Raw genomic sequence first — 25,534 nt, forward strand, 5'->3', positions numbered from 1 at the left:
CAAAGCTAATCCTCAAGCATTTAATGCACTTAAATCTAATCACAATTTCTGTCTCTCTCCTTCTCTCTCTAATTGCTAGTAGTTTTAGAAACTGGAAATATGAGGTGAAATCGTGGTTCCACTGAAGTCAATGACAAAACTCCCAGTTGTCTTCAGTGGGGCCAGGATTTCACCCATAGGACCCCAAACTGTCTGAATAAGAATTTTTTTCTCTCAGAGTTTATTAAATGCATTTGGTGTCCCACCGGAGCATCTCTTTGAAGCATTCTGAAAGTACAGAGGTGACATAAGTAAACTGCATAGCTCCTGCAGTATATGTGCAATGATACCCACATGAATGTTAAGAACTTTGCTAGTTTTCTTTCTATGTAGCAAGATCATATTTTCGGGGTTCCTTTAATCTTTAGCAAGAAATAGGAAGGGAGTTCCTCAGGGTTTAAGCAAGATTCAGTCTAATCCAATACAAGCCTGTATTCAGAGTGGTTGGTAGTGCATAAACAGGCATGCCATAGACTTTGGGGTTGCATTCACTTTTCTTTCATAGTTTCTGATTATGTTTGATTAGCTTAATGGGGGGTGCTCATCATTTGGGAAGGAAGGGTATGACTACTGTTGAAGACTCATATATTCCTTTGCATATCTACTATCCTTCTGGTCTGTCTTTTCTCTTTTATCTCCTTCCTCTAGCTACGCCACCTCCCATATTCTTTTGTGTAATGTTATCCTGTTTTGGACGGTGGGTGAGAAAATGGGGTAATAAAATGAACAGAACTTAGCCACTTACTTAATCAATGTCCAGCTAAGCTAAGCCTGAGGCTTATTATCAGCAAAGGAGAACAGACTCTGAGCTTGCTGGTGTAAATAGGGTTGCCAGGTGTCCAGTTTTCGGTCGGAACACCCGGTCAAAAAGGTACCAGGGTGGCGGGGCCTCAGAGAAGGGCGGGGCAGGAATGGGGTCGGGGAAGGGGCGGGGCAGAGGGTGGGGCGAGGGTGTTCAGTTTTGTGCAATTAGAATGTTGACAACCCTATGTGTAACACAGAGAGCAACATTTTCAAAAGTGACACAGGCTCTTAGGTCTTAACTCCACTAAAAATACCTTTGAGGATTGGGCCTTAGTCCCATTGGCTGTTAAGTAACTTAGGCACATTTGAAAATTTTACCCAGAATCACTTAGGAGGGAGGGGCAAGAGAACTCTGCTACCCTTGGTGATCAGGAAGGTGCTATATATTTAAGATAGATTTCAAACAGCTCTGAGGTACAATATTTCTTTTCAGGTGAATGTGGTGAATGGCATGAAGCAAAAGCCAAGAGAGTGACATTAAGTAAGTACAGCGTGACATACTGCATTGATTCACTACTGAAACTGCTTTAAACCACAGCTCTTGAATAACTCAGAAGGGAGTACTGCCAGCTAACAGCAAGGGTTTAGAATGTAAAAAAGAGATGAGCTTAAAATAAATGCATCCAAGCAAAACACAGGATAAAAAAATCATTCATCGCATACAGAAAGACTAACGATTGAAACCCATTTACATGTTGTGCATCAGGCTGACCAATCCTAGGGACAGTTGGCACAGCATGTAGATAGGATGTATATTAAACAGTGTATAAGGGAAATAAACTTTTAAACTTCAGGGCATAAGATCACTTCTTTAAGGAAGAAGATTCCCCTATAGGCAGGTTATCCCATTAATGCCCACTACAGTAAAATCTGGCACTGGCAACTGTCAGCAACAGGCTACCAGACCATATGGACTAATGGTTGTATCTGGCATGGCAGTTCCTCTGTTCCTAACAGAAGATGGGATCCGCACCTGCTCAGTAGGTAGGATTTCTGGGCTGCTTGAATGGGTAGGGAGACAGGGAACTCATGTAAATAAGCCCCTCCAAGCAGGCCAATGTATATCCCCAGCCCTCTTACCCCTGCTAGGGTTATGGAGAATGCAGTAGTTAGTGCACACTTAAACCTACAATAACATCTGCAGGGTCGCCCGGAGTGGGGGCAAGTGGGGTAATTTGCCACAGGCCCCGGGCCCCGCAGGTGCCCCCACGAGAATGTTGGAGGCTTCCCCCCGCCTCTGCCTCCCTCCCCCCGCCCGGATCCTCAGCGCGCTGTGTCTAGGAGTGGCCCTGGACAGCGCTGTAGCAGCGTGGTTCGGGCAGGGCATGAGCTCCCGCCGCTCCGAGCCACGTGGTAAGGGGGCGGGGCTGCAAGCTGCGGCCAAGTGGCGGGAGCTCAGGCCCCGCTGGAGCCACCACACCGCTGCAGCACTGTCCAGGGCCGCTCCTGGACGCGGCGCGCTGAGGCTCTGGGAGAGGGGAGGCGGGGGTAAGAAGCATGGTAAGCCCCTCTGAGCCAGATACCCCATCCCCCCCACAGCCCTGACCCCTAGCTCCGAGCCCAGCCCCTCTGAGCCGGGCACCCCCCGACCCCATCCCCTCACAGCCCTGACCCTCAGCTCCGAGCCCAGCCCCTCTGAGCCGGGCACCCCCCGACCCCATCCCCCCACAGCCCAGACCCTCAGCTCCGAGCCGGGCACCTCCTGACCCAGAGCCCAGCTCCCCACCCAGCCCTGGGCAACAGCAGCGCCACCCCCAGGCAGCAACAGCCCATTGGCCCCAACCATCACCATCACCCAGCGACAGCCCATTATGTAATTGCAAATGTATACATACCATTAAAGCATTTAATGTTTTTAAATAATGTATTTAGTGTATTTTCAAATTATTAAAAATTAATTTTTGAATGTATTTCACTGGTTATTTTTTACATTTCCAAATACATGTTACTATAGTATTGCAACTTTTTTTTATGGAAGAGGCCCCCGAAATTGCTTTGCCCCAGGACCCCTGAATCCTCTGGGCAGCCCTGAACATTTGTGTGGCTCCAGCAGTAATGGGGGTAAGGGGAACAGGGAGGGTTGTGGAGGGGAGCCTGTCCTTTTCCAGAATAAACAGAAAGTTTTCCCCTTGTGGGAAGGATCTCTGGAGGAGATGTCACCTCTTCATCTCCCACTGCCAAATCCTATGGCAAGCTCTCACCAAACAAGCTCTATTTTGGAGGTGTTGGTCAGGGGGACTTCTTTGGGATACATGGTGTTTCCTGACTGCCACTTAGCTGTGAAGAAACCTGCCAGAAATGTTTCACGATCTCCTCTGGAAAGATCTTCCCCACCACCAGCCATGATCTTCTTACAACGCTGTGGCTGCAAAGCTCAGGGCTGAACCCATAAGTAATCAACCCAGGACAGGACAGGACCCACAAGTAATCAACACAGTAAAGTTTGGTGTCTTGCATTTCCCAATCATTGTCACTACCAAGTGGCATAAATAAAGGTGAGTCACATAGTAAGTCAAAAGTGTGGTTAGAACTTTATGCATTTTCAGAATTTTTAAAAAACTATTGTACATAATGCAAGAAAAAACATACAGAGAATGTTTTCCTTTTTGCTTTCAATCACCCATCTAAATCCGAACCAGGGCCTTAATCAGAATGTAAAATCCTTCAATAATGGTGCCTGTCACTTACTTGGCTTAACATTAACGATGACATTCTCGGCTGAGTGCTGAGGTGGGAATCTGCAGTTCTCTCCTTGGCCTTCACTGCTGCCATATTCTATTACTTCCACTTGTCCAAGTGGCACACTCCATTTTAATAAATACCTTAGGCCAGTTGCCATGATGCCACTGCTTTCATACGAAGAGCTGGAAGATGCATGAATTATTGAGTTTTTGAGCACCTGTATGTCTTTCATGCTAGTAGTCATTTTATTTACTATTTTGATTTGGAAAATCTGCATAGGTCTCTGTAACAGGTGCAATACTATTTTAAAAAGATCACACACATGACATTGACCAGCATTGCTGTGTCTTTTGCTCTTTATACAACAAACATAATATAAAGAAACTACACTGGGCATAGAAAGCAACAGAGAGTCCTGTGGCACCTTTAAGACTAACAGTTAGTCTTAAAGGTGCCACAGGACCCTCTGTTGCTTTTTACAGACTCAGACTAACACGGCTACCCCTCTGATACTTTACACTGGGCATAGTGGAGTCCAGGTAACCATGTTTACTAACTATACATACCATGCTAGACCTAGCTACATAGACACACTGCTGCTGAGGCAAGCCTCTGAGGGCATTTGGAACACAGATGACAGAGAGGGTCACTAGAGGGTTCACAAACTATTTAAAGTATATTACCCAAGGGATTACCTATCATGCCCTCAAGCTCAGAAGACTTGTACTTTGATGGGTGAACTTAACCTCTAGTGAGAATGCCATGCTCCCACTGGTCAAACAGTATTAGATTCTCATCTGACCTCAGCTCTCATGTGTAGGGGGCTTCCAACTTTCTAATCACACAAACTGAACATCCCTGCCCCGCCCCTTCTGAGGCCCCGCCCCCACTCACTCCATTTCTCTCCCCTCCCCCCCCATCGCTCACTCTTCCCCACCCTCATTCACTTTCACCGGGCTGGGGCATGGGGTTGGAGTCCAAGAGGGAGTATGGGCTCTGGGCTGGGGGTACAGGCTCTGGGGTGGAGCTGAGGATGAGGGATTTAGGGTGCAGGAGGGGGTTCCGGGCTGGGGCAGGGTTGCAGGGGGGTGAGAGCTCCGGCTGGGGGTGAGGATTCCCACTGGGGGTGGGGCCGGAGTTGAGGGGTTTCGGGTCTGAGAGGGGGCTAGAGGCTGGGCCAGCAGGTTGGGGCACAGGGTCCCGGCAGTGCTTATCGTGGCTCCGAGGAAGTGGCCGCCAGATCTCTGCAGCCTCTAGGCGCATGGGCGGCCAGGCAACTCTGCACGGTGCGTGCTGCCTTTGCACCTGCAGGCACCACCCCCTGCAGCTCCCATTGGTCACAGTTCCCGGCCAATGGGAGCTGCAGAGCCAGTACTCAGGGTGGGGGCAGCACGCGTAGCCTCCCAGTCCCTGGCCGCCCCAGTGCCCAGGGGCTGCAGGGACCTGGCAGTCACTTCCGGGAGGAACACGAAGCCTGCCTTAGCCATGGGCCTCCACTGCACTGACGACCGGACTTTTAACAGCCCAGTTGGCAATGCCGACCGGAGCTGCCAGGGTCCCTTTTCGACCAGACGTTCCAGTCGAAAACTGGATGCCTGGCAATCCCACTTGTGTGGCATAATACTATGTCTTTTAGGTTTTTCTTTCCTCTGAAGATGGAAGAAAAAGTAACATGTAAATGACTTGCTGTTGTTCATAATGCAGAGAACTCTCATGTAAATGATTAATCATTCCAAACAGAATATGCCAGTCACAACCAAATACGTAAAGCAAAGCACAAAATGAAAACACCTATACTCTACATGTGTGTTACATGTGTAAGAAGCAGGGTTAAGAGCAGAAATAAATAATGGCATAATTAATTTTCATATGTACTTAGGCAGTTCAGAATGCATCTTAAAATCTACAGTTGTTGTATCTACAATTTTCCACTTACTTTGACAATGCTCCACCAGTTCTCACTGATGTTTTATTTTACCAAACCTTTATTTTCCATAGGATGTCAACTAAAAATGTCACTCTCCTCTAATATTTTAAACTATAATCTGTGATCACCTTTATCAAATCTACTATATTCCATAGGCATGAAATCCCAAACCAAATGTCTAATTTGCATTTCTTGGCATTTTTAAATATTCAGTACTACCCTAATATATCTTTAACATAAGGTTTTCACATTTATGATGCATAAATACACTGAAACCCATTGATAGCAAAACTGCTTCACAGTGAAGTAAAACAAAAGCCCAGATTGTTTAAAAGTATTGGAATGTGCAAATTGCAATTCTGCTTAGCGTGAAGATATTCTCTGGAATAAAATAATACTCCCCTATCAATGGGTTCTACCATATATGGATTCCCCTTGCAATCATGGGTGACCCACAAGTCACTTAAAAAAAAAGGATAACGTATTTTCCAAATTATGGGCCGGACTGTCGTTTCGGCCTCCATAAACGGAGGGAAGAAAACCCAACAAATATGGGTAGGGTGTGTTTGTGAGAAAGGAGATTTATCTTTGTCTCCTCTTTCCTGCTGAATCCCATCAGCAGATGCGCCAAGAAATCAGGCTTCATGGATGGGAGGGGATTGGCTAGAGGAGCAGCGAGCAGTCACTATCAGCCATGTTGTTCCTTTGCTAACCCTACAAGAAATGAGCAAGTATTATAATGATCCTTTATGGATTTAAAGTCTATGAAGAAGCCCCAGATCTGGACACCTCAACGCTACAGAATAGTATGGATCCTGATCTGGATGCACAGCTTGCAGCTGGGCCCATCTCTAAGTGGAATGCACAGCGGTCGGAGGTGGGAAGCCCTATTGTTGACGTGAGTAAAGCCTTTATAAATCCATTATTATGGAAAAGGTGTGGGTGGAGAACTTGTGAGAGCTAGTTCAATTCTGAACTGCTAGAGAAAAAATAACCCTGTACATTTTAATGAGACATCTTTTTCTGTGTTAACAAATCCCCATGGGACACGTATACCAAATTAGACAATTCCCCTAAGCAGGGTGCTAAGTAATGGTCAGGCCCACAGGAAGAGGAGCATTGAGTCTGATTACTGTAACAGTCACCTTAATAGCAAACCCAGAGACTCAGTAAAATCATGGACTTTTCACATGAGAAAAGAAAACAGATTGCATTCTGCCACTTTAGGAACAATTACACAGAATCCAGGACAAGGTGTCACAGGAAGGACTAAAATAGGCAAAAGAAAGCAATTTTCTCTCAGTGAGTCACAAGAAAGGTGTGACTGAAGGACTGAATAAAAGGGAAAGGAGAAGAATCACAATTCCTGGTTAATAGGAAAACAGCTTGTGAACATCTGAAGAGCAAAGTGTTATTAAAAATCACTTTTCACTTGCTGATATCGTTTGAGACTTAGCACTAGTAAGATTACACAAAATAGATAAGGAATACCTTAAGGTATTCACATTTCAGGAGTGTACTGAAGACATCACATTGGGCTGAGAAAAGTTGCTAATTTTAGTTTAGTTAGTTAGTTAGTTAAGAAAGAAAGAATTTAGTGGTCTGTCTATATGTTCTCTGTCAGCATGCACCCATACACAAAGGGAAAAAAAATTACAATACAACCAACATATTAAAATGTGTGTGATCTTGGCACACGTGAAAGTAACAGACTAATAGCACCAGTTATACCAGCAATAGGACAGAAAGCACTATGCAAAAGATACCTTTTACTAAGCACCTCAGTCTTAATCCTTCAGTTTTAGGTTCCGGGGTGGAAGCCTGGCACAACTGATGTTAATGGGAGCTTTGATATTGACTGTGATGGTTCCAGGATTTCACCCCAGCTTTTCTATTTTTAAACAGTAAACTCGACCAAATTACAGTTTTGTGTGTGTGCATGTGCACATAAAGAATCAACACCAGACTGAGTTCCTATAAACTCACTTTCACCCATTACCCAAGTCAAGGCCAACACTCAGGTCTTTAGTGCACTAACTCCTCACCTCTAAGCAATTGTGCCACCTAATCTCCACTACAGGCCAACTCTTACCAATATCTGGAAACTGGACAGATTGCTTCTGTCTATCTGTAATTTTCTGTTTGTACTTTTTTCTAGTGGTTTATCTTAATTCTTTAAAATACAATCAGGAGAGAAGAACAACAAAGCTACTGGCACATTATCGAAATTTACAGAAACTAATATCTATGGTTAAAGTTTCCATTAAGAATCCATTCTGGTTAATGTTTCCAAGTGATCCATTCAAACAGCATGAAGTGAGCCTTACCGTGCACTCACTGTTGCACACATCAATACATCGTTCAGCATGAAGAGTCGTCGTTCTTTGGTTTTGACAATTTCTCCTTTCTCGTTGTAAACTGTTTCTATCATATCATCAGTCCGTATTAGGTATCGGTTTCCACTGCTGAGTAACTGGAGTTTTAAAACGATCAACATATTAATGTATACACATGACATTGCCTCTGTTTTTGCAGTGGATGTTGGCTAATATAATGGGATACCCTATTCTATACTGCATTAAAAGTGTTTATAGGTGGATTTAAGGACCCCTCTGGCATAAAATAGGAATTGGGCCCATAGACGTCTACAATTCCTTTCTCTCTACTCCCTTCCAGTCAATTCACATATGCTCTGAGGTGTCAACTACTCCAAAGGGGCAAGAAGGAGTAGGAGGAGGCAGGGTCATGGCTACTCCCTCTGCATGCACTGGTCTACAGAGCTGACTGGCAGTTGAGAAAACCACATAAGGCAGTATACAGGCTCCCACGGCATGCCACAAAGCTGCCACATCTGATAGCACAATGTCACCTGGAACTCCCATTGGGAACACTGCCCCGCTCTCCCCTGTCCCCAAAGCACGAGCCAGTGCCTATTAGGTAAAATCTGTCTCTATGTTTTACTCCTTTAACTACATGTCAGTGATCATCATGTTGCTGTTTAGACAGGCTACCATGCAGTGTACAGGATATATAATTAGGAGGAAAGATTAAAAGACCTAAGTCAATCCTCTACATCCAGAGCATCTGGAAACTGAAACCAGTGTTCCAGATGCAGCCCTGCCAATGCTGCCAGTACAGTACACAATTTTTAACCTTTTGGCTACACAGGTAAATAAAGCACATCCAGGCTTATCCCAATACTCTGATCAATTCACCACTTTTTTTCTTTTGAAATATTGATCTTAATGATGCAAAATGCCTATTCTTTGGTTGACTACTTCCCCTCCAGAAAACCGAGAGGACTTTCTACACCACTTGAGAAAAATATGAGGTGCAGTCAGCACTTTTTTCTCAGAATAGGTCTAGGCGCTCACCATACTATATAGATGTATTAAAGAGAATAAATCATAAATGAGCAGTAATTCAGGTATGTGATGCCTCATCTCCCAGAAAGAACAGAGGCATTTATGCTGCACAGTAAGACAAGAAGGCTGTTCCTGTCTCAATTCCTTTTAAATGTATCTCACCATTCTCGTGAGGATATTTCTATTTTACTATCCAAATAATTGAATAATACAGGCAAAACAAGAAACTATTAGATACATCAGTCAGCGCATCTGGGACTGCTTTGTTGGGTTGAAATATTAAAGGGAAAAAATGGACCATTAAATACTTTACACTGCCTATAGGGCTAAATCCTGGATCCTGTCATGAAGACAAATTAGCATGTCCTTGTGCAGAGGATCTATGTGAAGGTATGAGGTGGGATAAGGAGTTAGCATTCTCCCTTTACCAGATCATGGAACACCACTGGGCTGCAGCACTGGACACAACCCTGCACCCACAGCACATTGTGGTTTTGGACAGTAGACCTATATTATCATGGAGGTGCCTTACATTTTCCAGCCATTCTATCCCCCAAATCCACCTATGCTTTAAATAGAACCATCACACAAAGGGGTGCAGATAAGGTAGCCACTCCACTAGCTGCTCAGGAGAAGGTAATAAGAAATTAGCAATGTATGAGCTTCCACAGTATAAATTATATTCTGTCCCAACCTTGTTCAGATAACGTTCATTCATGGCTTTTGCGATCTGCTTTATTTCACAGCGCTGATCTGCATCTCTTTTCCTTTCATTTAATTTCTCTGCCAATGTTTCGAGCTCTGTAAGAGCCATCTGCAGTGGCAGCCTATCAGGATGTCCTTTAGTAGTATTTTTCAACATATCCTAAAAAAAGGAGTACAGATATGATTTCCGAGGCATAAGTTAAAGATGGGACATAGTGTTGTAAACGTCTGTCTAAAGTTATTGCATTGCTCTGAAACTGAAGTCTACTCAAGGATAACCCTAATGCTATTAATGACTTCTGATGCAAATAATAGAGCACTTTGGATTCTTGGTTGTCTGAATATTCTAATTGCTCTTCAAAGAGATGTTGGCCTGTGAAGCTTATTTTCCAGTAAGTAGGTAAGGAGATGGGATTCCAAATTGAAGAAAAATATGAAAGATACAAATGACATTAAAGAAACAGTCTGAAAATCAACATGCATTATAATACGTAGATACCTGTATCCAATAAGCCTGAAAAACTTTCCCAACCTTTAATTTAATGTAAAGTCATACTGAAACTCTTTCTCATCATTATCATTATTATTATTTACTAAATGAGAACAATGAGCTTAATGCTGTACGAAATACAGTGGAAGAAAGTGCCTGCTCCATGGATCTTGAAATAATTTCCAAACATTTCCATATTCGAGGCAGACACTGAAACCATTTGGGCAGCATGTTTCCTTTGCCGACAATTCTCAGACATTCCTATGTACCCACTATTATTTATTATCAGATTGCCCCATCTCCTCTGCCGCATCAATGATGCTAGCCTGTCTGCCCACTTGTGAACTCCTTCCCTCAACCATCTCTAGTCTTCATTCCACACTTACACATGGCCTACCATCCTCAAACCAGTCTTCCTCCATGACACCTAGAAGAAATTAATCAACTGATCATGGCTAGTGGGATGGAATTGGAGCTGCTCTGTAATAATTTAATAATACTATATGTTGAGTCAGTTATTGAGATGTCCACTGTACAACTATATTAGTTCAGATTACTAGGGGGCTGTAAGGAAAAACGAACAGGAAGAAAATGGAAAGGTTCAAGATAAACCACTTCCCCACAAACAGTTGAGGCTTCTTAAGAGACAGTGCCAGGATAGGAAAAGGCCTGAGAGCCAAAAGATTAAAAGAACTATAGCAGTTTAAGAAGGAATATTTTCTCAAATTGGGCGGAGATGTTCAGGGGATACAAGCAGAGATAGAGGCAACTGCTGGGGGTGTGAAGAAGTTATGTCTGTATAGGGTTCCATCAGAGGATGGTAAGCCTTTGGGTGAAATAGACATGCATGTAGACTGTTATTTTAAAATCCTTTTTGTCTAAATGCTTTGTTCCTACAGCAAAATAAATAATTTTTTGTTTTAAAAAGGATGTCTGATCACTGCACAGACATCCTAAAGACTCCTAGAGAGAAGAACCACTAGTGTCCAAACTCCGCACAGAACAATTGTGGCCCTTACATGAATGTAGTGTATTTTTCCCTTTAAAACAACAACAGCTGTACACAAATACATGGCACAACTGTTTTTGAATGAGGGATACCTAAAGAAATATTTATTGACGTGCAAAGGTAAAGTACCAAACTCTAGTAACTTTTTCCCACAGTAGATCCTGGCACTCAAACTAAAAGATTACTAGATCTGGATGAAAATTTTCAGACAAAGCTTTTTATTTATTTATTTATTGTCAAAAAATAAAGATTTGGATTGGCCCAAACAGTTGGTGAAATGTGTGCAATTTTGCCAAATTGTTTTGGCTGAAGAAAAAACAAAAACAAAAGATTCCAAAAAAGCTAAAAAGTTTCATTCTGACATTTTCAAAACAAAACATTTGACTTTTTGATTTGAAATGACATTTTGTTTTTATTTTTAATCTCAATTTTATCTTAACAATTTCAGAAGGTAAAAAAAAACCCTCTCAAAAAACAAACTGAAATGTTTCATTTTGGGTTGAAGATGATGTTTTATTTGACCCAAGGTAAATTTTTTTAAAAACTTTTTTGGTTCGCTGAAAAATTAAAAAAAAAATAGTTTCGAGCTGATGTGAAACAAACAAAAACTCAGTGAACCTCACAGCTCTCGTTACTACATACTTAATTTTTCACTTGTTTGATCCCAAGACTCAAAAACAGCTCCCATTTCAATATATTGCTACAGTATAACAGATCCCACAGAATCCCCCAAGAGGGTGAGTACTAAGAGAATACAAAAGAAGCATTTATCTGCTAAGCCTCACTGGTAAGTATTGTTTACCTGAAGCAGAAGAATGAACTGTGGAAAGCGTTGTATGGGTTTCATCATTAAACCATAGAGTGTAATTCGATCAGGGCTCGACTCCTGGCATTGCTGAAATGAGAAAGTCACTGCATTTGCTCATGTTAGTAGATTTCTATTATTGTCTTTCAGAAAATTAAAATATTTGCCAGGATTTCTTTATATCAATAACTTTCTTTGTACCAGGAATAGAATTAAGATTTCACAAATTCATTTAGAAGTATTAGTTAGGTCTCTGTGAAAAATCTTACCATTTAATTTGTCATAATGGCAAGTGAAAAGAAAGAAAACTTCCTCCTTAAAAACAAGGGAAGAGACAAATCCCAACAGTACAAAAGTAGCTGAAATGGGAAACTAAATTCTGTGTGAACTGAGCACATTTCTACTTGTCTAGACAATGGATTTAAGCATGAGCTTAACTTTAAGCATGCAAGTGTTCCCATTGACTTGTTCCATGTCTTAAATTTAACCATAAAAGTAACTGCTTTGTTGGATTGTGGCCTTATTTTCTATTATGGCTGTTCTCTGTCATGGGATCTGGGGTAAAACCTTTCCAGCTGATGCAGTGCTATCTATATTTATTCATCCATTTTGGTATTTTAAGAAAGAAAGTCTAGGGAAAACTCTCAAGCTCAAAGCTATGTAAACACAAAGCGAAGTCCATACATATCAAAGGACACCCAGGGAAAGGAGGAAAAAACAGATTTGTCATTTTGTTAGTTCTCTGCATGCTCAGGAGGAGAACTTTGGAATCTTCTAGGGAGGTTCTTATTAGAGCTGGTTGACAAACAGGAGTAAAATTTCATGATTTTTAAAGATTTTTCTCATTTTTTTCAAAATGCTGAAATATTTTGAACAGTATGTATTTGGTCCAAAACCAGGGCGGGGTGGAGTGAGGAAGAATCATAAGAATGGCCATACTTGGTCAGTATGGTCCAATGGTCCATCTAGCCCAGTATCCTGTCTTCCGATAGCGGCCAATGCCAGGTGCCCCAGAGGGAAGGAACAGAACAGGTAATCATCAAGTGATCCACCCCCTGTTGCCCATTCCCAGCTTCTGGAAAGTATTATATCAACATTTAAAAATGCAAATAATGTTGCACAGCTCAAAATGCAAATAATGGTGCCCATCATTACAGTACTGACCTGCAACCACTCATGTGCACCCTAGCTCTAGTCCTCTAAAATCCTCACTTTTGCCTGACCAGAATTGAAGATTATGGTCCCAAGTCTACAGTCCTCACTCAGGCAAACATCCCACTGAAGTGACTGAGGAGATTGAGGGCTACTAGCTCTGTGTATTTTTTACCATGCCCAGAAAGGTTCAGAGTGAGTTTTAATTTAACACTTTTATATATAATGTACTTTGTCGAAAGATGAGGCCTCAGCATGTGACTCAGCTAATGTTTATCTGACGTGAAAGAATCCCAACAGTCATTCTGAATGTCAATAAAACTGAGGTGCATGGCAAAATACCCCTTGGGGCTAAAATCATGTCATCCTCCGGCTACACTAGAATTGTGGGTGAACTTGGTTCTCTTTAAATTTACACACCATGGGGCCAAATTTTTCCCTAACTCATCTTGTGCTACATCATTTTCTTCAGCTTTCTTTCAAGCTTAAATGTACTCACCTTTAAAAAATCTAGAAAGGCAGGCTTCGTGGCACATGTTTTCTTGAGAATCCCCACTGCTGTACTGAAGTTATTTACATACTCACTGTATGCATCTAGAACCATGGATTTAGAAAACTGAAATGCAGACAAGACAAACCTCAGTCATCAACAGGAAATCCAGTTGAAGACAGGCTCATTTTTATTTTTGACGTCTAAATGCCTGGTGCTGTGAGGAACTGAATGCTCCGCATAGGAGTTGCTAAATACCTTCAACTTCTATTGAGCCCATAGTTGGAACTAACCAGTTAACTCCTGATAAGCTACAACATGCAAATGTATCGAATGCAGAGTTAAAGTTGTAAGTTTGCAAAATTTATGAATTGTAAAACATATGGTTCTAGTAGACACTTCAGCTCAGCCACATTAAATATATGGGACCAGATTCTGGCAATACAAAGAAGAGGGACAGCTGCCCAGAAAAGCTTCCTCTGATGTACGTGGATGCTTTAGAGCACTATGCATTACTGCATTTATCCCTCCTAAGCAAAGGAGGGGATGTCTAGGGGAAGTGGAGGCAAGAGGAGTGGCGCTAACATGCGCTGAACTCCAATTGGTGGAGTGGTCTCTAAGACCACTACATTAATCCAGAGGTTGTCCCTTGTTGGGCTGAGGATTGGGGTAGCTACTTTCCTGCATATCCACGCCCATCCTTTGCGGATTTAGGTGGCTAACATGAGGCACACACATTTGAAAATATTGGCCAAAGCTCTTTCACTTGCAGCCAATCAAACAGAAGACGTGTTGGTGTCAATGTAGTTGTCCTAATAGGTACATGTGCTATTACAGCAGACACCAGATCAACAATTTAAAAACAAAATAGACATTTTTCATGCCTCTTCTCACTTGTATTTACTTACTGAAGCAACAAAGACATCTCCAATCATTTCAACAGAATCCCATTCAGAGACACGGCTGGCTAGTGCTATCTGAAACATTGAATGGCACTGAAGAATCTCCTTAATACGATAAAAGACCATTTTGAGTTTTCTTTCACTCAGTAGCTTTGGTTCCATTTCTGAGAGAGGCTTCTCATATTGCTGAATAAAGAAAACAGATTCATTCAAACAACCTGAAAAAAAATTAGAATTTAACATCAAAAAGTAAAACCTAGGCCAAATCCTGCCTTATAGTCAAAAGAAAACACATTTGATCTGATGCCCCCCCTAACCTTATGCATATGATTCATAGTACAGTTCATGAATAATTCTGAGGATTTCGTTCCTTTCCAAATAGTAAAAAGCAAACAATATTTAGATACCTCCAGAATTCTTTTGAGAGCATCCACATAATTCTTCTCACTGTCAACCACAGAGCCCAGAATATATCTTCTCACAACCTGTTCAAAGTGATAAAAGTTAAACTCTCAAACTTAAAGTAGTTGATACTTCCTTCATTTCTGGGACTTGTTGAAAATAATGATTATTACTGACAGAGATGTACAGACACTGTGGAGTTTGTTTACTAAATTCTTCTTTTTTGTTTACTAGTCTGAAATAACTAACTTACAGGGGGGAAAAAAACAGTTGGCCCAGTTGGCCCTATTTCTAAAATAGAAACAGAGTTAAGAGTATTAGGCAAAATCACAGACTCATATTAAACGTTAACCATAAAGGTCTTACATTGACAAATCAATCCTGGTATTATATGTCAAGCTAAAGTATTCCTGACATTGGAACTATAATAAAATAAATGTCATATCTCTTCAGAAATTCATGAAACTTATTATTACTCTAATTATGTTTTAAATTGTGCATGAAATACTATAATAGCAGTAGTCATACGTGTTTTCTTTTCTGACTGTCTCATTTTAAAGGTTCACTTTTAAAATATGGCCTCTTATTTCCCACCCACAATTTTTGGGGTACAGATAGCTGTGGGCACAGATGGTGATAGAACCTTAGCTATTTGATATACAGATGCAACATAGTTGGCCAGTTTTCAAAATCAGACTTCAAGTGTCATGTTTTTGTTGTTTTACATCTTCATAACATATTAACACTGATTTGGAGGGAAAAAATCCAATGACAGACTCCTGAAGATAAGGACTTATAAACAATAACAGTGAAAAAGCATTGGTGTAGGGTCAGTGCTTTGTTCCCATTACCTTGAGGAACAACATTCTTGTTTATTCTCATACAGCGTAACAGGATTGCAATAGGTCCCATGATATATATATATATATATATATAAATAGACATATATTAATACTTGGTCCTGCCATGAGTGCAGGGGACTGGACTAGATGACCTCTCGGGATCCCTTCCACTCCTATGATTCTATGACTAATTTCCATTGAAATTTTTCTCCAAAACATGTTGGGTTTTGTGACTTTAACTCTATAATAATTTTCTGACATGTATCAGACCCAGCGGTACATAAAATATAATGCACAATATCAGTGCTTACATATTGTGATAGACATCTTATTAATGCCTAACAGAGATAGATATGCAGGAGACACTAACAAAGGGTCTGTTATATACTTGGTGTAATATTATAAGTCTGCTACACCCATATTTTTGCTGGTATGGCTGGGTGGGAAAAATAATAAATTATGTCCCAGCATTTTTTATTCCTAAACATATAAAACTTGTAACAGAGATTATGATTGCAGAACTAAAATGACTGATTCAATGATCCAACATTTCCAGGCTCACAGTATGACACAGTATATAAAGAGGAATTCAAACAGGACCTGGATTTAAACAAAAACTGTTATGCCACCTTGTGGTCGAAAGCAGCATATTCATAAAGAAAGTCTAAAACAGTGATTCTCAAACTTTTGTACTGGTGACTCCTTTCACATAGCAAGCCTCTGAGTGCGACCCTTATAAATTAAAAAACTTTTAAATATATTTAACACCACTATAAATGCTGGAGGCAAAGCGGGATATGGTGTGGAGGCTGACAGCTCATGACCCCCCATATCATAACCTCACGACCCCCGGAAGGGTCCCGACCCCCAGTTTGAGAACCCCTGGTCTAAAAGACCAAATTGTACACTATACACTTACTGCATTGCCAAGTGCACATACAATACTTTATTTTTCATTCAAAAAGAAACACCATGATACCAATGTGCATGTGTGTGGGAAGCATATGGATTTTTATGCTCAATACACAAATAATTTAATATTCTTATCCATAGCCATTAAAAAACAGCAAACAAACAACACCAGTCCTAGCTCCCCATCATTAAAAGACGCTTCTAGTGTTTTTCCCAAAATATTTCTCTTTTTGATTAAGAGACTATTCACTCCCTTGAGGACAATATGTCCTTTCATCATTTCAGGTTTGCACAGACTGGGACCTAAAGTTCATTCATCGTGTCATTATTGGATCACACTTTCTTCCAATACTAACCATAATCTCCAGGCACCAACAGTTTTCTCATCTTCTCGTCAAAAAGGGGAGAATGTCAGAAAGAGAATGGCTTCCTTTATATTGGATGTCAGTACTGCCCTGTACATTGTCCACCAGTGTGCAGTCCCTAGAATAGTGGGAGTTTTAATTCTCCTCTCCTCACAGAGGGGGCCCAGTGGATTCCCTGCTTGTCAATTTCTCATCACTTCATGTATCATACATTCTATCTGTCTGCTTCCATGTTCTTCAAGCCATTCACCAAATTTTCTCTGTCAGCTCAGTCTGCATCCCAGTATGAATTTCCTTTGCCAGATTCAACCTGAGCTCTGCATCTTGAACTAACAAAAGGCTGGTCTTCAGCAATAAGTTGTGCACTACCTGGGGACAAACTGTGGGGGTCTCTCGAGCACTGAACCCAGATCCCAAGTACATAGGGATTGTCTTTGACACCTTCCCACTATATAGCTGAAACCCTCCTTTAGCTGCCGCAGGTAAGAACAAATGTTATACTGTCATCCAATTACATCAAATATACTTAATCGATAATACTTAGTATTACATGTGTATATATAATATTTAACATTACTTTTTATACAACAATAATTATAACCAGAAGACATTTTTTACGATTCAGGAGGGTTGAGAGATATTTTCTACACTTTAAAGGGAGAACCAGGAACAATGGTAACATCTCTCAAGCCAATAGACATGTTTAAGGACAGCTGCTGTATTTCACCCAAAGTTATGTCACATTCAACTTTAAGTTTTAATGTTAAAGCAAGACCATGGACATCATTCTGCATCCCTGGCTAAGCTTATGTCTAGTGCAATTGCATTCATGCCTACCAATTTCCATGGAGCTACTTAAATTCACACCATCTCTAGGTTCAACCTCCCAATCTATCCTAAAGTGTGGATATGGATCCAAGAGAAATGTGACTCAAAAGTGGAACTGTATAGAACTGAAGGGGGTAAGGAAGAAGGCAGGAGATCAGATTCCAAAAGCCTAAGAATAAAGAGAAGTCAATGTAAAAGAGACTTTACTTCTTGCATTACTGAAGTTGTTTTCAATCTGGTACTTCACTGTTCATCTGAAGAATGAATATATTATTGGCCCATTAATTTTCTTACAGTATATTAGGCTTATCTTCTGTCACTACTTTCTAGATTGTGCTCTGCTTTAAGTGCCCGTTACAGGAACTGAAACATCCAAAATGCTTGTCTCCTGAAAATGGGGTTCTGAAGAGGGTGGAGTATAATCATACTCTAAAAATGCTTCTAGTGCCTTTAATGTTTAACAACTGCAACATTTTCTTCTAGAAATCCCACGGTGTATTTGTCAAAGGTGGTAATTCTGACCAATAAAAACTCAGGACAGTTTCATTTTGCAAACATTGTATACTCTGATTTAGTTTCAAGTAAACTTAAGTAATTATTAGATTTAAACCAATCCTCTTAAATACAAATTAGTAACTTCCCCTCTGGACGAAAGGGAGATTTTTCTTGTTAATTTGATTTCTGTTCTTCACCTACCTCAACCTAGACTGAAGTATAGAATAACAGACAGGCAATGGCAGCCAAGTCGGGAAAAAGGACGATCTTGTGGTTAAGGGCTAGAATCCAGTAAACCTTGGTTCTAGTCCAAGCTCTGCTACAGATTTCCTGTGCGACCTTGGATAAGGGATTTAGGGCATGATTTTCTAAACCAGGTGAACAACCATGCAAGCTACAATGAATGCAGCATTGTCTATTTAATTTACATGCACAATTACCCCACCACAAATCAGATTTTTGTCCATGCAAATGCCGTATCCTATAAGACATTTACTGTGCGTTTCCATAATATTTAAACACACACAAAGTACTACCTGTTGCTGTGATAATCCTTCAGGCATAGGAGTCATAATTGCTTCTGTATGCATACAGTCAACATCAATAAATAAATTTAGTTCCTCTTCTTCCAGACAGGATGCTTTATGATCTACATATAATGAAATACAGCAGAAAGTCAATTTTTATATCTCTTTTGGTTGGAAAACCAGAATCACATTGTCCATGCACAGTCATCATACTGGGGTATCCACAGTCTTGTCTACACCAAGCATGTTAATGAACTCTGCCATCATTACTCTAGCACCGGTGTAGTTTCTTCAGTGCCAGAAACAGTGGGAGCTATGCAGAGAATAACTGCTGATGTTTTCACCATGATAGGGGTGCATCAATGGTATAGCACGAGTGGGAGAGTTCCCCAGCATCCTCAGTGCAGATGGCAGCCTCTGTGTCTTTTGCTTTACTTCCATTTGTTCTTTCCTGCCCAGAATGAAGTATATGACAGCAGGGGACAAAGCAGTATTGCTCAAAGGGATGCATCTGTTGAACAAACTTCCACAAGAGATTAGGTGATCCATAATCTGACCGTCTTTAAGAAATGCTGCAAAATCTTTCTCTTAAGAAATACTTTCCACCATATGAATGACACTCACACACTGACACTCCCAACTAACCCCCCACCCAAAAAAATAAAATACATAAACCTGTAATAAACAAGCAAATCAACCAACTAAAACAAAAATTTCTCAGGCAGAGAAACGGAAGAGAGGCAGAGATTCCATGTAGTCCACTAGGGACTTAACAATTGCTATTGATTTTATGTAGAAAACACTCAGTACAGTGATTGGTAATACACACAGATATAGGGAAGTAATGCTTCAGGAAGCAAAGAGCATGAGCAGATATGGCTTAGAAAAAAGCTAATTAAGAAAGGAGTTCTGCTAGCTTGCAAAGTCTATGTGTTTCTTCAGAAAGAGTCTGTAAAACAAACCAGTTTCCCATGGACTAGGAAACTGGCTGAGAGCTCAATCCAGCCAGAAATGTACATGCCCTTCTTCTGGGCTACATAGCCCCTAAATAACTAGATATGTTAGCTCCATGGCAGACTAAACAATGGCTGGCTGACTTGATGGTGAAGGTCAAAATCCAAATCTATCTGTGCCACACTAATGAATGAGGATAAATTTATGAGCAGGAAAGTTGTGTAAAAACCCCTTCCATTCTCCAGTACTCAAACTCCTGTGTTCAAGAACCAGTCTGAGTCCACCCCAGGGATTCGCACTGTATGTCAGTCCTTACAGCCTTATGGCTGAAATAATCCCCTTGCCAGGCATTTTGAATGGCGAGACAGACTAGCTCCCTGCATTTATTCAGGATGAGAAGGAACTTTGTACTCCCTGACACTTTCCCAGGCTAAAAACTATTGTGGTGCTCTGCTGCTGATGGTGAGGAGGGCTGTGTATCTGTTGTTATCAAGGACAGGGGTTATTCAGATCAGCAGTGTCCTGCGAAAGCTCCTTCCTTTCCTATCAATTTCCATTTCTTGAAGGATGGTAGGTGGCAGCACTCAGCTTGCAGTCCTTAGACTCCTCTTTCCTGGGCTGACACAATGATACTCCACACCATGGCATGGAGATACAACAGTTTCCCTTTATGCTTAGGATAGGAAATCGTGGTGGTAAGTATACAGTGTCACTTGGCAAATGCTCATTGGTTAATAGTAATCACTGTCACTCCACTGAGGGGCTAAACCAGGAAAGCATACTTCGGATGCAGACTCTTTAGATTTCTTCAGCAGCTGGCTGATGTTCAAGGGGTTTATTTGAAAGAAGGCAATGGGGGACACTTATCCCCTGACATTTCCCATGGTCCCATTTGCCATACTGCATATGAGCTTTGGACGAGGCAGAGTCTATGACACTGCTTATTGTAAAGGAGCACACTTACATGGCGGTGGAAGGCTGACTGAAGGATAATATGGCTGACTCAGGATTCTAGTGAATTTCCAAGGTCCTCAGGGTTGCCTTCAAAATCTTAAAACTCTTGGAGATTCCACAACCACAGATCTATCAGAGCCCCGATTGTGACTGAGACATGCTTTATCAATGTAACTCTGGCTGACTCAGGTTTTATCAATGTAACTCTGCTCTCACGGGTCCAGAATACTGCTGGTAATAAATAACATGCTAAGACAATTAACTTAATTATCTAAGTGAACTTTATAGAGAAACTTAAATAATCCACACCTACCGTGGGTAATAAAGGATTTGGTTCTGATGAATGACCGACCTTTCTTCACAGCTGCTTTAGTCTTTTCGTAGCCATCTTTGGTACCTTCCCTGGCAGCTCTCATGAGCTTTTGCATCTGCAAGACAGCAAAAAACATATTCTACATGTTCAGTGAATAATAGGAGTAGAATTCAACATATTGTAGCATCAATCGTCTTAAAAGATGTCACCTTTTAAAAGAACATTGTCAAGTAGTTTAGGCCCAAAATCTAACCTATGGTCAAATGACTATAATCTTATGAAAAAAACTACTCCAGGTGTTATGAATATTTATAGGTATTTTAAAATATATTAATTGAGGTGGGACTTCAAATCTGAACACTGGTCTCTCCTGTCCTCTGATTTTTTTTGGATAGCATCTACACCTGGATGAGACCTGTTTTCTGAATCTGCTTTGGATGCAATCCAAGATGGTGGAAATTTTACAAGAACCACTAGATTTCCACCATTCAAGGGTTCAGATGGGCAGATATGTACTGAGAATAGATCTCAGAATGTCACGGCCATGAAGCAGAAACCTGGTCCAAGTTCAACCTCAAATGCAAACTACTAAACCTATCCCAAACTGAAACTGATCTGAACACTGGTTCCATTTATAATTAATTACATTCTTAAATAAGAACTGTATTACAAGGATGTTTAAATTATAGCCCATCAGGGTCTACATTATTTTATTTTAGGCACACGTAAAAAAAGTGTTATAATTATTAGCCAGAGATGCAATTTTCCTAGTAAATCTCCATTCAAAAAACTGCTCTCCCTTTCCTGACTGCAGCCACAGCAAAAATGAACACTACTCCCACAATTGTGCTGACACTGTCCATTATAAACAGGGCATAAACAAAAGTATCTTGCTGTGACAAGGCACTTTCAGTAGATGAGCAGTTGTTATTGAAAAACAACCTTCTTCATTTCAGTTCCATTCTGTACAAGCATGAAGGTCCCCAGTCGTGCAATCTGATCCATGTGGGATGACCCCTCTGCCCACATAGTTCCCATGGACTTTTACAAGGCTCCACAAGGGCAGAAGGGATCTGCACACATGGATCAGGTAGCAGAATCGGGGCCTCAATCATTAAGGAAAGACTATGTTGTAGTTGATCTTGTAAAAGTATTACAGCCAGACAGTAAATACTATAGAAATCCTTGACAATGTTCTTGTAAGACAAACTGTACAATATCCAGTACATTTAGTAATAATGTTAAATAAGTTACTGTTCCATTTTTTATATTCAACTTGCTGTTTAACAAAGAAAAGATAACATTGTCTGCATTTGAAGAACAATCATTTTAACACGTAGCTTGTTACAAAAATTAACTACACTACCTTCAGCTCATGTTTTTGCTTTAGTTGCTGAATCTCTACCGCTCCCACAGTGTTTGCCATCAAATCTTTCATCTTTTTCTCATAGTGCTCCTTTAAACGGGTTAGGTCATGAGAAAGCTACAGTGTATAAAAAAATACAATCTTTTCAAAAAGGCTGTAGTGCAAACTTAACACTGAAGTACATGCGAAGTATCATGCATGCAATTCTGTCTGCCTGTCAGTGTCCTGTCAATAGAGAGAATGTAACCAATTAGTGGAGCTGGATTTTTTGTTTGTGTGTTCTACACATTGCTGCACTTACTGAGTATGTCTACATGAGGATGAAAACTCATGGCTGGCCTGGGTCAGCTGACTCGGACTTGCAGGTCTCAGGCTCCGTGGCTGAAAAATTCCTCTGTAGACATTCAGGCTCAGGGTGGAGCCCAAACTCTGTGACCCTGACCTGGGCCAGCCACAGCCATGCCCTGGGTCTTTTATCCCCATGTAGAGTATACCCACTGAGGCTTAGACTGAGGCCTTCATGATCCACTGGCAAGTGCTTTGACAACATGATGAAGGAAGAGGAAGCTTCCCTCAATCCAAAAGAATAGCAGTTGTGCTAAGCTCATCTAAATTTAAAGTTATACTGTGCATCTCTTGCTATTATGATATATTAGCATTAACCTAGAACATCACTCCATTGTGCCAAGTATGAATCCTAGCTTCTATATTTCTGAAGATCCTCAAGAATGGTGAACTGAACGAAAAACTGTCAAAATAGGCCAAAGTATCTGCAGAACTTCCAGATATTTTTAAATTGGAGGTTCATCGCACTGGTGAGTTGGGTAAGCATAGTCCAGTACGGAAAGATGTATAATCTACTAGTTAGAGCACAGGAGTGGGAATCAGGAATTCTGTGACCTATTCACAGCTTTATTCCAGATTCACTGCCGGCCTTGGGCAAGTCATATAATCACTCTGTGCATGAATTTGTATTAAAGGGACAATACCTGCCAAGGGCTGTTGTATGACTTATTAATCAATGTTTGTGAAGCACTCTGAGAACCTCAGGTGAAAGTACAAAGAAAAATATTCACTGAAAATATCCAGTATAAAACTTTGCATTTTGACATCAGTAGCATTGTTTGACAACAAATTGAGGTAATATGAAACGAGATGTCCACCAAGTTGAAAACAAAGGGCCAAATTCTGCCCTCAGTTACACCCTTATAGGTCAAGATGTAATTAACACCGTTGGTACCACTCTTGCCTTACACCCATGTAAATGAGAGCAGAATTTGATCTACCAACAAGAGGGCATTTCATTTTGCAAACATGCCGCCCCACCAAAAAAAAAAACCAACAACAACAAAAAAACAAGGTTAAAAGTGTGTTCCACTGGAGCCCCACTAATACGCCACAGGTAACAAGAGCGAAGAAACAAAATATCCTGCCACTTCAGGCACACTATGTGCAGAGCATTTCTCAACTGCTGCCTAATGTATTCAGAATGATAATCAGATCTTTCTTCAGTCAGTTCCAGAATTACCCCAGCAAGCATCAGGTACAGTAGCTTAAGCTTGTTTCAGCCAGGGGGAAAAACAACAGTGCTTAACTAGTCTCTTTTAAGCAGATACAGTTCTTCAGTCATTCCTCCTCTCCACCCTAATTCCTGATCCTGCATGGATGGGATATAGGGCAATGGATGGAGCAGGGATATGAAGAGCAGTGAGTTAAGAAATCTGTGAAATCAAAATGTGGATCTTGTGGAATTCTGTTCTATTCTATTCCATATAGGGTCTTATATCAAATTTGTATAACAACATTTTCTCTGTTCAGTCTTCTCTCCACGGTGAATTCCCCCCTCCCCTCAACTTTGTACCCACTTGAACATTTTGTGTTTGAAATTGCTACATTATTGGGTTTGCAATACCTCTAAGGGGAAATGCAAGAAAATGAGCAGTGTCAGGGCAGAGAGAAAATGTAACTATTTAAATATTAAGCAAAAAACCCTGGAGACAGAGCAGGAAGAAAGACCAAAACAAAACAAAAAAAACAACAACAGAGGACAAGAGAGATATAACTTGTAATTCAAATACAGATTCAGTGTATAGCTTACATCTCAGCCCTTGATACCTTCCCCATTTTTGTGTTCCTCTGCAAATCTGATGCAGCAGCTGGATCTGCAATACCTAGTCCTGACCACGTTGGCATAGATGGCTGGAGCATCATGCACCCTAACAAATCCCAGTTCTGGAATGACGCCTAGGGGATCATTAGCAGAAACTAGTAGAACTGGAAGAACTAGAGCAGCTTGAGTTTAATGTACTCTAGGTACTGAACCAGTCCATAGTTGCCTCCAGGAGCAATGGAGAACAAAGGTACTAGACCAGAAAATCAGACACTATACAGCTTGTATACAGACCATCCACCCTCACCAGGGAGACTTTGAGTCTTTCTATCCCCCAATACATAGCGTAGGCTTCCCTTCAGCTACAATCATCATTTTTTCAAAGCTGAATCACAGTTGCGCAATAAAATAAAGGGTTAAAATCAAAGGGGGCAGAGAAATGTTTGCAAACTGACTAGTTTTGTGAATTCTGCAAACCCATTCATGCGGATTGCACAGCCTCAAAATCCATGACGGTCACCCAATTCTACTCTTCACACTACTTCCTATACTCATTTGCCACTTACACTATGTCAGAAGCTGGAGAAGTTGAAAAGGTCATGAACAGCTCATGGGAAACAAACAACCCATTTTCATAGCCTATGTGCAGATCTGTCTGCCTTTACGTTTTCACCCGTTTTTTCCTTTTATGTTTTGCCTTCAGTCCTCATTCTCTTACTGGTTCAGAGCTCATTTGCAAAGATGCTCTTTGTACTTGGCAGTTGGGTTCATGAGAGGGTATGGGGACAACTGGGCAAGGTAAATGTTGAGCAATCAGGGTAATTAGAAAAACTGAATAAGGAAAAAGACTGCTGTGGGTTACATACATGTCTTTTGTGGTTGCCTCGCAAAAAGGAGCTGGGAATTCCATCTTTGCACTCTGAGTCACTTTGTTCTTCGTAGCTTTCAAACTCACTTGAACTCCATCCGTATTCTAGGGAGCTGTTTCCACCTTCATCTCCATTTTCAACATCATCATAAATCATTTCCTCTGCATGCATTAATACCAAAACACAAAAGAAAATACAATATTTTACTTAAGCATCAAAGAAGTTCC

General features: G+C 40.9%; 1 protein-coding gene across 4 annotated transcripts in view; it reads right to left on the reverse strand.

Annotated features, from left to right (window-relative positions):
• ARHGEF10 (Rho guanine nucleotide exchange factor 10) overlaps nucleotides 1-25,534 on the reverse strand; it is a 166,557-nt gene that overhangs the window by 69,359 nt on the left and 71,664 nt on the right. For 2 of the 4 annotated variants that reach the window (XM_054023861.1, XM_054023862.1), the window contains exons 8-18: nucleotides 25,305-25,468; nucleotides 22,329-22,445; nucleotides 20,963-21,101; nucleotides 18,751-18,863; nucleotides 14,778-14,855; nucleotides 14,377-14,556; nucleotides 13,478-13,594; nucleotides 11,824-11,916; nucleotides 9,512-9,682; nucleotides 7,780-7,925; nucleotides 3,532-3,707 (exon numbers count right to left, since the gene is read on the reverse strand). In XM_054023861.1, coding sequence (XP_053879836.1) covers nucleotides 3,532-3,707; nucleotides 7,780-7,925; nucleotides 9,512-9,682; nucleotides 11,824-11,916; nucleotides 13,478-13,594; nucleotides 14,377-14,556; nucleotides 14,778-14,855; nucleotides 18,751-18,863; nucleotides 20,963-21,101; nucleotides 22,329-22,445; nucleotides 25,305-25,468 — 1,494 coding nt within the window. The remainder of the gene's footprint in view (nucleotides 1-3,531; nucleotides 3,708-7,779; nucleotides 7,926-9,511; nucleotides 9,683-11,823; nucleotides 11,917-13,477; nucleotides 13,595-14,376; nucleotides 14,557-14,777; nucleotides 14,856-18,750; nucleotides 18,864-20,962; nucleotides 21,102-22,328; nucleotides 22,446-25,304; nucleotides 25,469-25,534) is intronic. The other 2 variants (XM_054023863.1, XM_054023864.1) reach the window with 2 other exon arrangements.

The sequence above is a fragment of the Malaclemys terrapin genome, chromosome 3, assembly GCF_027887155.1.
Source record: "Malaclemys terrapin pileata isolate rMalTer1 chromosome 3, rMalTer1.hap1, whole genome shotgun sequence".
NCBI classification, from domain to species: Eukaryota; Metazoa; Chordata; order Testudines; family Emydidae; genus Malaclemys; species Malaclemys terrapin.